This window comes from Diadema setosum, chromosome 17 (assembly GCF_964275005.1).
Source record: "Diadema setosum chromosome 17, eeDiaSeto1, whole genome shotgun sequence".
Taxonomy (NCBI): Eukaryota; Metazoa; Echinodermata; class Echinoidea; order Diadematoida; family Diadematidae; genus Diadema; species Diadema setosum.
The window spans coordinates 13,891,971-13,906,403 of NC_092701.1; the positions used below are offsets into that span (position 1 = coordinate 13,891,971).

Here is a 14,433-nt window from a genome sequence, read left to right on the forward strand (position 1 = left end):
TGTCCATGTGCTGTAAATAGCATTCGTTAAACTTGACACTGTCCGTCAAGGAAGAAATACTAACAAATAGTTTTATCTTTAAGAGATGAAGAGTTGAAGAGTTGGGGATAATAGATGAGTGAGAGAATGTGGGGAAAAAAATGTAATGGATACAAGTGTCGGTAGAAACAGATACACAGCAAAGCTGTGGATAATGACCTAAGTGTTCATTTCATACACATTATTCAAGTTGTCTTTAATTTTTATATTTTGCTCAAGTAGCATTACATTGCAACTGAACTTGTTTTCTCTTTTGTAGTTTGGAAAATCAGCATATGTGAATATTATATTTCAGATACATGTATGCACAGGGGATTTCACTGAGAGCAAAGGCAGGAAGATGGTCTCATACATTTCATATTGTATAATGAATCATGTAAATTAATTCAAATTGTTATGTATTCAGTTCTCTAAGATACAACCTTTATTCAAAACCCACAGTTGATAATCTTTTATTGTTTTTGTTGTTAAATTGAGGATTAGGAAGTGAACTTGAAGAAGCAGCAGTAAATTGGTGCTAACAAAGTCTGAAAGTTGTTTTTTTTTATTTATCTGGAAAATCGCAAATCATTGTTTCTAATTATTACTTACGAAAAATGTTTGTTTGGCATGAGGTGTTCGTAGTAGATTGACTCATTTGCTGCATGATAGCTTTTAATCCAGTGCAGATGCTGGGCGGGGGGAACTCCCGTGGTATTTACTTTTCATGCAATACATTAGCTGTTACCAGTAAGTATAACCAACACAAAATTGATCAAAGAATTAATGCACAGCAAACATTTCTCTTAATTTCACTTTCAAAGCATATATGTTTGTTGAGTGTGTCAACCAAAACTTAATACAATACTTGCACCAACCAACCACATTGTCATGACCCAAACATAACCAAAAGGAAAGAATGATAGCAAGTAAAAACCATGGACAGCTTGTGGGAAACTCAGCAATAGATTGTATTTCTTTTGTCATAGTACCCTGTACCAGAGTGCAAAGCTTCAAATATCGTGATGTCATAGAAGAATTAAAAGCAATACACTTCATACTTGTGGGGTGTTCTGTTTGCATGATATTATATGATAATTCCAATACATTTATTTGTTTTAATCATGAACTGTTTGATTGTATATAGTCTTCACATTTCAAAAGATACAAAATGTACATGTGGAATGGAATTGGAATGCTTCAAATATATATACCTTGTTTACCCTTTGTGAAACTGATACCTGTCAAATCAGTAGATGAGACACTAGATATTTTGTAACTATGATTAACTTTGATATCTAGAAACATGACAGGACCACACTACATTATGTTCCTACATAAACTCCACAAGTATGTCAGAATTTCAAAATACAAAACAGTTAGCATTTGGAGGATAAGTTACAATTTCACTGTAAGGAATAATTTCTAGTTTAGGAATATTGTTTTGTGTCAAGAAGATGCCATGTTAATCATGCAAAGAGTGCATGTAGAAGGAATGGTGTTTTCACACAGAGGAATTCATGTGGTTTGATGCTGTGTAATTATAGCAGTACACCTAAGAGTTCAAGCACATATTAAAGATGCATTCAGTGTAGAACTGGCGACTGAATCAAACTGTCCTGTACTGCAATTGATAAATTGTTTCAGGCAGGCATACTTAATTTTTTGTCTGTAAAGACAAAATGCAAAAGGTCAGAGTAGGTCATCTGGGAACGGACTTGGATGGGAATGATTTGTAATTTACTTTGTTGTGTTCACATACAGGTCCATGGCTAGTTTAAACTGCTTATTTCTCATAAGTGTGCATTCTATGTCATACTGCTGTACATAGACAAAAGTCTTTGCATTGCAATGATATCTGTTTAACAGCTACATGTACATTCATTTGGTTTTGTAAGCATTTCTGTTTTGTTTTTTTACTGCTACAATGATAATGTACTACCTAATTCTTGAACACAGCCCCTCGGCAAGAACAACATTTCTTTCAGTATTGTGTGTCACTGCCTTCACATTACCTCTGATATGAATCCAAATTGTATATCATAGTAACTATTTCTACTGTCTAAAGTGACCGATGGCTTTGGAAGATTCTCTAATATGTCGCACAGTTGAGAACATCAGAGAAACTACAATCTGGATATTGGAGAAAATCAGTTTCAATCATAACAGCTCAATCAAGAATGCCTTAGAATGTTCATGAATGCCTCTCTGAGTAGAGCAGCAGACAGAATCTAAAGTAGCAGTACTACTTGAAACTGTCTGATACTTGACTCTCATTTCACCCGGCTCTGTGTTTCTCAGCTTTAATTTGAAATTATTATATTAAGAATGCCAGACTGCACAAAAGATATGCGGTACTCCACAACCGATTTGTACAAGAAAGACTACATAATACATCTATTCATGTTAAAATATTGTTCCAAGAGGTTATATCTGTTACTCAGAATAAAATGTCATCAAGTCATCCTGATCAATTCTTTTAGAGAACATAGTGGACAGGTGATTGAGAATGTATGTGATATTTTGTGTATCTGTAAATATTGTCAGTGGTATATGAATGTATACCTAAATGTGTATGTGTAGGGTTTATTGTGTTTATTGAACAGTGTCTTTCATGGTTGCTAGAATACCCACATGATTCCAACAGGTTGTCATTTGTCAACCTCAACAGTCACAGCAATTGTGACATTTGTTAGGATTTTGTTTGATCAATCATGTCAAAACAAATATATATATATATATATTGACAAAAGTGCAGAACAAACTACTAAAAACAAAGTTCACTTTCAGTGAAATTCATACCTATGTAAGAGTTGTTTCTACTGTGGTTTTGTTGTGCTCCTTTGTGGCAACATTTGTTAGAAAATATCCATGTAAATACATAGATTGTCTACCTATTTTTGTATTTTTAATTGTGAACCTATTCAGCCTGGTTGTAAAGTGTGGCACTTCTGAAAATATAGCAATTGGTGACTTGAAACACTCAAGTATTGACAATGGTCATTTTGTCTCTGAATTGTGATGAGTTTGTTTATGCAGTACCTAATTGGGATAAATTTAAAGAACATTGTGGGACATTGTGGGCATTGTAGTGGCAGCAAATAATATGTGTTCTTATGTGTGTCTGTGTGTGTCATTGTCATATCACATTTGTTGGTGTGGGGTGGGGTGGGGGCATTGATCAACTCTTTGGTACTGACATACAAAACATGTAGGAACAGAAATAGAAAGAGCTGATTGTGTGGGCAGTCAAATTATTGCTGAAACATTGACTGTCATGTACATGAAAAGACTGGATGTGCATAATGCGCATGATGTGTGAACAACTGCGCTATGAACAATTCATATCAAGTGACACTTGGGTACCTTTTTCAGACTCTTACTGTGTAACTTTAAACGTTTTGATTGGTACTATTGCTGGAAACACAGCTTTCGTTTTGGAAATACTTATAATTACTAGACTGGGAATTTAATGTATTACAATATCTATTTCTCTATTGGGAAAATATCCCTGTCAATAAGATGATTGCCTGTAATTTTGCCTCTGAAGATTTTAAACTAATGGATTTAAGGATAAGTTCATGTTACTATACATGTTGATTGAGAGATCGAATGCAGCAAAGTTTGACAAAAAATGGACAATCTGTTTAAAAGTTATGAAATTTTGAAGTTTCAATGCTGCCATTGCTGGATGAGAAAACTACTACAGTTTGTGGTGTCACATACGTAGAAAAATATTAAAGAAGAACCCCCCCCAAAAAAAAAAAAATATATATAGGCCTATATATCGTCGGTTGAGAATGATAAGGGCGTTAAGTTGCCACTAAACCCATAGGCCCGAATTCACGAAGGTGGTACAAATGAAACCATGGTTTAAACCATGGACAAAAACCATGGAGTGCCAAGTGTTGCATGGAATATTTCGTCACGAAATCAGTCATTTCATCGATGAAATTATTGTTTTGTAACAAAATGACAACATTTTGTAACTAAATGAACATTTCGTCCACGGAATGATAATTTCGTTAACGAAACCTGTTATTTTATCGACGAAATGACCAATTTCGTAATGAAATATTCCGTGCGGCACTTGGCGCTCCGTGGTTTTTGTCCATGGTTTAAACCATGGTTTTGTTTGTACCACCTTCGTGAATTCAGGCCATAGTGTTCGAGACAACTTAACGCCCTTCTCATTCTCAACAGACGATATATAAATATATAATCATAAATAATTTTACCCTTAACATGCATTTTTCAAAAAAAAAAAAAAGTTTTATGGAATTCTAATATTTTTTCCTATATGATGCAATATAACATGTATACATATTATTTCCCCTTGCATTGTTCTACACATATGACATCAGAAGCTACAGTATACTCCTATTCCAGCAATGACTATACAGAAACTGTAAAAAATTCATAACTTATGAACGGATTGTCTGTTATGAAGTTGAACTTGTACTTTGAAAAAAAAAATTATATATATTCACACGGTATATATATATATAACGTTATATATATGCATCCTGGATCCGGCGGTTGTCTGGATCATGACCACTACCAAAATCTTTTTTTTTTTTTTTTTTTTTTTTTTTTTTTTTGGGGGGGGGTGTCATTATCCACTTTTCATAAAAGTTTAATTACTTTCCGTTTACAAATTTTCGAGTCATTTCGCATGCCGCAAACCGTAGGCCTCCTTGGCGGAGGTAATACATTTCCTTATGGTTGCTGTGGTGTCTTCCGTATTTTCATTACTAGTATACTTCAGATTTTTCGCAACCACGTTGGGATACAAGTGCGCCCGACGCCGAGCGACGCGATGCGACCAATGCAACGCGAGCGAACGACAACACGGATACAGGAAGCGTTGCTGTTGTTCGGTAAGTAATTTTACTAAAAGATCAAGAAGCAGTGGACGTATAGATTGTACTGCGTGACAATTACTCAATAATGAAAAATAGGGGTCTACCGTACATGAAGAAAACGCCAAACTAAGAGTGCACACATCGCCATACTTGACAAATTGTCCTTGTTGCTCGTCAACTTTGCCTTGGCCTGTGGTCCCATAAACTCCTAATCCTGTTGTGTGTGTTATGAAAAGTTGACACCAACATCTATCAACACGATCAACTGTTAATAACACGACTCACTCACACGAGTCTAACTGTCGTTACTAATGTTAGTTCTATAGACCGCGGTCTACCGCGGTGAGTTATACACAGAAGTGAAACCACCACTTTGTTCTGCCTCTGCTTCTGCGTCTGAGCGAATTTGATTTGCTTGGTCCACATTAACAGCTGTGCAGGCCAGGGTATATTTGCTAAGCAACATAAGAATTGGTACCGTACACTGTCACTGTGTCACTATCACTAAGCAGTGCAGTAAGTGGCAGTGTAACTGCGACCAGCAGCCCCATACGCATAGCGTAATGGGACTGCGGACTGTAGCATTCAGGATCGTGACTAGGTAGTATCGCGCCCAAATATCAACTTTAAATCGAAAAATTTATTCAAATTGAAGACTTGCAAGTGAAGTTGAAGTATTGACAACAGGGTTCGTGCAACGTTTGGTTCTGTCATAGTCCCTTTCTGTTCGAATTGATGACTTAATGTGACTCGGTCGAGAGAAACCTGGGAAAGCTACACTGAATTGACGGCCAGCGCATGCGCACATAGACATCTTATCCAGTCAATGGATTAACTGCGAAACACAGCCCAAACGCCAAACTTGAATCTCCCTCAGTTCCCTCCCTCAGTTCTGTCAACAGTCCCTTTCTGTTCGAATTGATGACTTTTTTGGATATCAGCCATTTTAAAACCAATTTTCATCAAATAAACATTGAATCCTTCTTAAAATTACATGCTCTTTCATTTTTCATAAGAGGTTTCTCATTATCTCACAGTTGTAGGAATGTTCAAAACATGAATTCCCACCTCAACCAGTACTGTACAGTCCCTTTAACTGTTTGAAGCCGCATGTACTTGCTGGTGTCAGTCTGGTGACACTTGAAAGTGAATTAAGAGAGAGTTTATCCAAGATTGATGTGGTTTATGGCAATATTACTGTTGAGCTTTAGAGAAGTCATTGATGAGCGATAGTGTCGTATGCTGTACTAACTGCACCAGCAAGTCAGCGACCCTAACCCCGGGGTGCTCCTTGTACACAGTTATACTGCGGGAGATTCAAGTTTGGCGTTTGGGCTGTGTTTCACAGTTACAGCGACCCTAACTGCGAAACACAGCCCGAACGCCCGCACAGTAAACCTTATAACCGTGTACTGTTACAAGGAGCACCCCGGGGTTACAGTGACCCCAACATGCGCCCTGCACCAGGGTTAATGCTTTACAGGCAATGTTTGGTTGTACGAGGCTTAATCATTTTAGGCTTGTATCTTCAGCACAGCCATCTAACCCTAACCCTAGACTCCAACCTAATCCTGAACTCTAACCTTAACCCTAAACTCTAACCCTATTAAAGGCATAATTTACCATTTGCAGATGAAACAAAAACCCAGCATTAATGCTTTAAAATAGTTTTAAAATGTGAGTTAGGGATAGAAACAAGCACTGTAAAAATTTGAATCAGTATAATCGATGTTAAGTATTGTTGAATACAAAAAATGTGAACAATAGTTATAATAAAAAATGTTTCCAGACTAAACCATCTACAGTTACGGTTTATTAAGAAAAATACTGATATCTCCTAATATTTTAGGCTTTATTGCAAAAATTTCATATGGTAGGATGTTTTGTGATACAACAGACCTACACATATATGCATCAAATGTGATATCTTGATTTTTTCAAAATCACTGCTCCCAAAGGTAAACTGGACCTTTAAATCCTAAAGGAGTAAAGCCACTTAGGGTAGGCCTAGCAGTATTCGGTCACATACTTACTCGGTCACTTATCACTAATCACAAGCAAGTGAGTTCAACACATGCAAATCACATCATTTCACATATTGGCACTGTTGTTCACATCAGGAAAGTCCCTTAGTCCTCTCCAAAATCCATCCAAAAATCCCAAATTTTGTCATAAAAAATGCAGAACTTTTCCAAAGCGCACACGTATTAAGCTCAATTTTAAGAGTACAGGTCGCTGAAAAAGCACAAAAAATCAAGAAATACATGTACGCTGTTCTCTTGCAAGATTTGTTGCTTGTCGCAAGCTCAGAGTGCGATTGTATGTGCAAAAAAACGCAAAAGAAAAACAAGATATCTGTACGTGCCGATGCAGTGACTCAATGTACAAGAGTTACCAACTTGCCAGAATTCAGTCACTAACGGGCACTGCAACGTCCCTGATGCAATTTTGCGCCAACAAGGTACAGTGTAAAGCGCAGCGTATTTTTCATCGGCATTAAGCTTGCATATCGCCTGACCAAATTTTGATCACCATGACCGTATTATGGGGGATTTTCAAAGTGATATATTTTAGGATTTTGTGAAATTCTGTCATGTATGTAACAAAATAAAAATTTAGATTAAAGAAATTTGATATACACTTTGTAGTTAACATACATTGCTGTAGATATGATTTATGTACAGTATGTATTATTTTAGTTTTAAAAATTTTGCAGAAAAGCTATACTGGGGGGTTTACCTTAAATTTTTTCATATTACTTTGATACAGTTGTACGTATCACTAGTTTTTCAGTTTTAGTGGGGGGTGGGGATGGGTAGGCCTGCATGATTATCGAGGAAACTCTTTCCTGGCTTTCCATTGACTAGTCTGTATTTGTATATGGCTGTGTATGGCTGTGCTGAAGTTAGAAGCCTAAAATAACATAGCCCCCTAAAACCAAGTATTGCCTGCTTTACATAAGTCTAGAGAAATTACTAGTAGTGCGGGTAAAAAGTTGCAATGTTAGATGTACATATGTTAGTGTAGCTTCTACAAGCTGTTGTATCACATGGCAATCTCTTGAGGATTCAGACTTTATGTTTGACTACCAACATGCACCAAGTTCAAGACTGGTCATTGCAAAACATTTGAATTAAATTTTTGGAAAACTGAAGTTTTGCATATAATGTGAGATTTCAATGACAATTCGTACAGAGAGATGTCAGTTTGTAAAAAATCTTAGTCCTATTCCAGGGCTCCACACTAACTTTTATTTTTGGTGGCCCGATCAGGCCACCAAATTCTTCATTTCTGAAATTTTGGTGGCCTGACTTGCGTTTTTGGTGGCCCTGGGCCACCGGGCCACCATTAGTGTCAAGCCCTGCGTATTCTTTCAGTTCTAAAGCACATGACTGTGGAGTAATTGTTCAAGTTGACCTTTGGTTGGTTAATATGGAAACCCATGACAAGTACTGACTTCAGTTTTTCATTGTGAATTTTTAGTTGCAATTGAAAAGATGTCAGTGGGATCCCAGGGCCAGCAAGCTGGGCAAAGGGCCCTTACCCAGAGCAAGGACACACAGCTCAAGTCATACAAGAGGAGACTCAGAGAAGACACCCAATCTGTGCTGGAAAATTTCACTGAGATACTCAAGTTGGCAAAGGTTTGTAAAACATTATTTTATCATCTTCCCTTTAGTGTGTACAGGGGAGACAGCTTCACATACTTATAAAATTTGATGCTGGTAGATTGTTTGTGTGTATGTGTGTGCAAACAAACCTTTCAATGACCAAGTGATATTATCCATTGCAATTGGAAATTCTGTTTGTACAATGTGTGTCTGCTATAGGGCACATCCAAACTAATTTGCACATTTAATGAAGTATGGAACATATCAGAAACTTTCACAGTAAAGAAATACGAAAAAGGATGCAGATTTTCTTAATTATAATTTCCGTACTTGAAAGCCAGGGCCCTGTTGTATGAAGAGTTAAAATTGATTATATAGTTGATTTCAACTGTAAGTCTATGGCAGCCTGTGTGGTAAGGAAATTTAAAATCAAGTTTATCTTTTGATAAAATGGGGCCCAGGAGCAGAAGAAACTTGAAAAAAAAAATCCAACAAAACAAAACCAGTGACACATGACCTCGATGATAGTATTTTGTATTTGTCATATATGCACTGCCTCATTCATACATGTACGTGTCCCATGCATTTTATGTTATTCCGTTTTGGTTGATGTTAACATTCACAGTTCCCTCTGTATGACAATGTTTATCATAGTGGTTTCATGTAAAGTGCACATTTCATCAACTGCTGATACTCCTGATGCTTTAAAATGGACAGATACATTGAGCATTATTTATTAAACACAAGAATAATACAAGAAAGTCGTGACAAATCAAACAGATTGGTATTCAGAGTGAACTTACAATGTAAATGTGTCTGTGGAGGAGATTTGACATGGTCAAATTGGAAGGTCCCTCAAAGCTTTAGGCCTTTTTGTGAAACTGCACAACTTCCATAACTGTGAGTGTCTGTGGAGTATTTGTGCTGAATGATGGTAAAGACAGTAAATAGGAGATGATGTGTTCAGAGGGTGAATCTTTACACAATTGTCAATAATACCGGTAGTTTGTATTTTTGCTCCAGTTTTACAGTTTGGCATAGTAACTGCAAAAGCAAAGCTATTCTCCATACGAGTTATGTGTGTAGCCTGACTCCAAGTTGGAAGAAAAAGAAGAAGAGAAAAAGTGTGTGTGTTTTCATGATACTGTGTTGTTGGTGTCGCCAAGACGTCCTGAGATATACATTGTAGTTATTACCAGTTATCCAATTTGTCGGAAGTGTTTTGGCTGGTGAAGTATCATCTTGGATGCAAGCCATTTATATACCGTACTCATATTTATGTATCTAACATTCTTGCATTTGACCCTATGAAGAATACACATCAAATATCGGCAACATTATTTTTTTGGATGTGAAATGTTTTATCATACATGTTTTGCTAATTGTTGCTGTCAGTGATAGTTTTGATTGTAAAGACTGCAGAATGGTAAGTCCTTTTAGTATTGTCATCTTATTCTGGTTTCATGGTCAGGTTGAAGATGAAACACAGGTTTCAAGGCAAGCACAAGGTGAACAAGACCAGACTGAGATGCAAGTCAGAGCAGCTAATATTGTAAGTTTGTATGCTCATGTATCTGCCATAATTTGCTTGGTAATGGGGGAAATAAGCAAGCCTCCTACTGGAACTTGTAATGTAAATCATATTGTGAGTCATGTCTTATCATTCTTTTTGGGCATGTGAAACATACAGTAAATGGGATTTTAATGACACTGCTATGAAGGATGCCGTAGGCATTATGTTTTGGGCCAAGTGTCCATTTGTCTGTCTCAGACCTCATACATATAATTGCGAGATAGAAAAAAAAATTGATTCATTTTCTTGGTACCGGTGCCTATAGTGTAGCATGTCATGCTAATATGCTACTTGAGGTGATTCCTCAAGGTCAAGAGTCACTGGAAATTTCCTCAAATATTACATTTTACAGCCTACACTTCATGTACAGTAGGAATGTTTAGTGGTTGTGTATTTTGGTCTCAGAGGGAGGGTCAAGGAGGTCTAAATAAAGGTCAGAAATTGCACTATTTTTTGGTAGAAATGTCATTTTCCACTTATTACCTCAACTCTGAATGTCCAGTGGTTATGATATTGGGGTTAGAAGGATAGCATTGAAAAACAGCTTATTGGTGGAAAAGATTAGGATGAAAAGACAAGGTTAAGGGTAAAGGTCACCAACATTAAGCTCAAATATCAATTATCAGCTAGAACTTCCACTACACAAGTCCAAAAATAAAGTTCTGTGGTGGAGTGGATACAAATAAGCTGTAAATATTTCTTTTGTGCAGAGGGTCAAAGTTTAATCACAGCCAGTGATCAAGATTAAAGAATGTAATCAAATGGTTATTGGGAGGATCGATGATGTTGTATTATTCAGAATACCCGAAATATACAGACTAGAATACAAGTGCAGTACGATTTGTGTCGGGTCGTTACTGTGTATTGTGTGGTATTCCTAGATCAAGTTGTTATTGAATATTCCCACAGATGAATGTGTTATTATGCCATGGTAGATAAAGTGATTTTGTGAGAAAACAAGGTCATCCCAGTGACTGCATGCTGCAGTTGTTAATTTATATTCCATTTGTTCAGTCCAGTGGCTATTTGAGAAATCAAACTTTGGTTTGCTCCTGTGTGCCAGTAAAATGTGCTTTCAGTATATTTTGCATTTTAAAATTTTGCATTTTAATACTGTACAGTACATTTAATGAGAGTAAGTTTGAATGGTTACCTTTGTTGTCCTTTGGATGTTCTTTGCCAGTAAATTACCCAGTGAATGAGAGATCACCATTGAAACATGGCACAATCAAAATTAAATTTCTGTTTGATTTCACAGGTACGAGCTGGGGAGTCTCTGATTTCCCTTGTTGCTGACATCAAGCAATTCCTGATCCTGAATGACTTTCCATTGGCCAATGAAAACATTGAGAAACGAGCCCGCTTCTTGAAGAATGTGCAAAACAATTATGATGGTAAACTCATGCAGCTTCGTGATGAACTTTCAAACGATCTGTATGAAATTGAAGAAGAGTATTACTCTTCCCGTTACAATTGACCAAATACAATTGTAAGTGTGATAATAGAAGATGTAAATCTTGCTCGGGTTACTTTGCAACTCATTATCGCAGTGAAGTTTTGGCAAAGTGGAAGAGACCAGGAATGCAGCTCATGCCAGGTGGGAACCAAACTGCATAGTGGTATATATATCAGAGAGGGACCATCCAGTAATATGGCGCAGAGCAGGATGAAACTATCCAGACTGTACAAAAGAGCAAGATGAACCAGAAAAGTTGAATAAAATTGAGAGTGTCCAACCAACCAGATTGTGGATTTGAGCGTTTGTCATGGCACAAACTACTTGCCAATGGTGGTTAAGATGCTAAAATCAAACTGAGCTGTAGACCAACAAGTACTTGTACCGGTATTTGACTACCAGGTTTGGTCTGTTGTCATCGACAGTGCTTTTGGGCAAAGGCCATCATGCCTTTGACTATTTATCACTGTTAATGTTTTATTTCACAAGATCTCAGCTTATATTCCACCCTGTTTTGTTTTGTTTTGTTTTGTTTTTTGTAGTGGCCTACCAAAAAAAAAAAAAAAAAAAAAGCCATGTGTAGAATTTGCATACTCTACAATTGTATATACCTGATAAATTCTGTAAATGCTGTTTATCATTGTTTTGTTTCCATCATACCAATGCAAATGAAGTATCATATTGGTAGATTGTATGCTTTAAACAGTTTTCTTCCGCACATCAGTCCCCATTTACACTACAGGAAAATCATAAACACCAATTACATGACATAAACACTGCTACTTTACAATCATGAGCAAACACACACCTACATGTAAATGACAATGATATGTTTTCTGTTTGTTTGTTTTTTTCACACCACTATAATTCACGAATGTGTTAATGTAATGCCTGAATATTATTCAAATTCATGAAATTCTTTGGTTGAGTTGTTTTTATTGTAATCAGTTGCTATAAAATAACTTGACGGAAGACTTTCATGAAGTTGAATAATCTGTCAGGCGGAAACTTGGTCTAGTGGATAAGATGCCTGTCCAGAGATCAGGAGGTTGTAGGTTCAAATCCTGCTCAAGCATGTACATGTATGCCCATGATTTCTTTTGTCATAGCTACTACTAAAACACTGATCAATTCAGTGCTTATTTATGTCTATGTAGGGCAATTTGTCAATCAGTTGCATGAATATTGGTGTATTCAGCGATTATACAATAATTAGAAATATGGTATGTGCTATCTTTGCCCCATGTAATTTCATATGCTAAAACCAAGGCCATAATTTTGTAGCAGAGTATGAATGAATACATGGATGTCAAACAAATCAAAAACATGCAGGACAATATTGCTTTTCTCACTTTGGTCAAATAAAAACTGTAGTTGCCTGAATAGGCCGCCAGAATTTAAGATACTTTCTCTACCCTATTGAAACATAGTTTTGTACTGGTTCAGGGCCAACAGACCAGTGCAGGTATAAAATACAGGTGTACCCCATCATAATTAACTCTGATATTATGATATCATTGTGGGGAGACATTTATGTTTAGCCACAAATCATTTGATTACACAAGCTGACTACTTTGGATCGTTATTATTTCCCTTTCTTGTTTTGCTCATCACAAGAAGATTAAAAGAACAGGGGGAAATTCTCAACTTCCAATTACATGCTAGAGAGGATTTGCAACCAGGTGTGCCATCTTGCACATGTTATGTACTCACAAAACATGTTGTTCACATTGTAGCTCATCACACACAAGAAGTGGAAAGGTAACATTTGCTGCCCATTGCACTGTATTAAGGCTATTTTTAGCTTTTATTGCATGCTGTGAGTTATGTTATCTGCCATTCTACGTACGTGGTGGTTAGGAAAGGGTGTGACTGATTCTTTGACTGTGATTAGCTGATGCTCCCACTCCAATGTGAATGGTAAGAATTCATAAGCAACTTGTCACTAGAAACAAATACAACTTCCTCTGCCCCCGTCTCTCCACATGATGTTTACATTTGTAGACCCATAGATGCCATTGTTGAAGAGATGTATGTCGTCACCAAAAAAAAAAATAAAAAAAAATGATAATAATTATGATAAAATCTTGTTTAAAAAAATAAAAAATTTCATGGTCCTCAGCATCGTTTCATTTGCATTTGCTTGTAAGTGAATACATATACAGTAATATGTATTGACCAATTTACATATTTTAAATATTACATATTTAGAATATGTAAATGTGATAATTTTCAAAATGTCTTCGTATTTTAAAATATTTTTCATTATGTAACATAGTACAGCGTCATTGAAGAGATTTTTTATTTTTCTGTATATTTGATGATGGCTTTACTTTAAAAACTTTGAAAGTGGCAGTTAGCTGGTAGCTGTTCACATTGCACGAATTTTGCACTTCTCTCAGCTTTGACGTCGGACTACATCGGGCTATCATCATGACTGGTCACAAAATTAGCATGATTTCCTGTGTTGTGCGATTCTGTGTTAGCATCTCGTTGCCTTTTGTTTCCACATACTAAACTAACTAGGCCTATTGTATGCTTGCCAACATATTCACTGGAAACATTTTGGCAATATTTACCCTATCTCTCATGCCATTTCAGCTCCTCTGTCACTGTTTGCACAATTTGAATTAAATGGTAGCATACAGTGTAAGTTGAACTTTGCCCAAGTCAATCAAGTTTTCAGATCAAATTACAAATTGTATGCAAAACATGTAGGCCTGCTACATGCATATACCGTACATGTAGTTACATGTTCCGAGTCAAAATTTGCATAAAACAAACTACAAGTGGTGTATATGTATTCATTTTTGTGGTCCCAACAAATTTGACTTATACTTGTACTTTTACATTTAAGCACACACAATCAAATACCAGACCTATCCTTCATGCTGTGCTGCTTCTCCTGTC

At 36.5% G+C, this 14,433-nt stretch overlaps 1 protein-coding gene across 1 annotated transcript; it reads left to right on the plus strand.

The window, feature by feature from the left end:
- The first annotated feature begins 4,813 nt into the window (after positions 1 to 4,813).
- LOC140241277 (mediator of RNA polymerase II transcription subunit 22-like) lies at positions 4,814 to 13,644 on the plus strand. Its single transcript, XM_072321027.1, has 4 exons — positions 4,814 to 4,898; positions 8,367 to 8,527; positions 9,966 to 10,046; positions 11,326 to 13,644. Exons 1-4 carry the CDS (start codon positions 4,838 to 4,840, stop codon positions 11,542 to 11,544), a joined length of 522 nt encoding a protein of 173 aa, XP_072177128.1. The 5' UTR covers positions 4,814 to 4,837; the 3' UTR covers positions 11,545 to 13,644.
- The last annotated feature ends 789 nt before the right edge of the window (positions 13,645 to 14,433 follow it).

Excerpts from the sequence above, each read along its gene's own strand:
- LOC140241277 (XM_072321027.1), top strand. The coding sequence starts at position 4,838 with ATGCGACCAATGCAACGCGAGCGAACGACAACACGGATACAGGAAGCG. Across the intron at positions 4,899-8,366 it reads GGAAGCGTTGCTGTTGTTCG|TTGCAATTGAAAAGATGTCA; the intron begins GTAAGTAATTTT and ends GTGAATTTTTAG. Across the intron at positions 10,047-11,325 it reads AAGTCAGAGCAGCTAATATT|GTACGAGCTGGGGAGTCTCT; the intron begins GTAAGTTTGTAT and ends TTGATTTCACAG.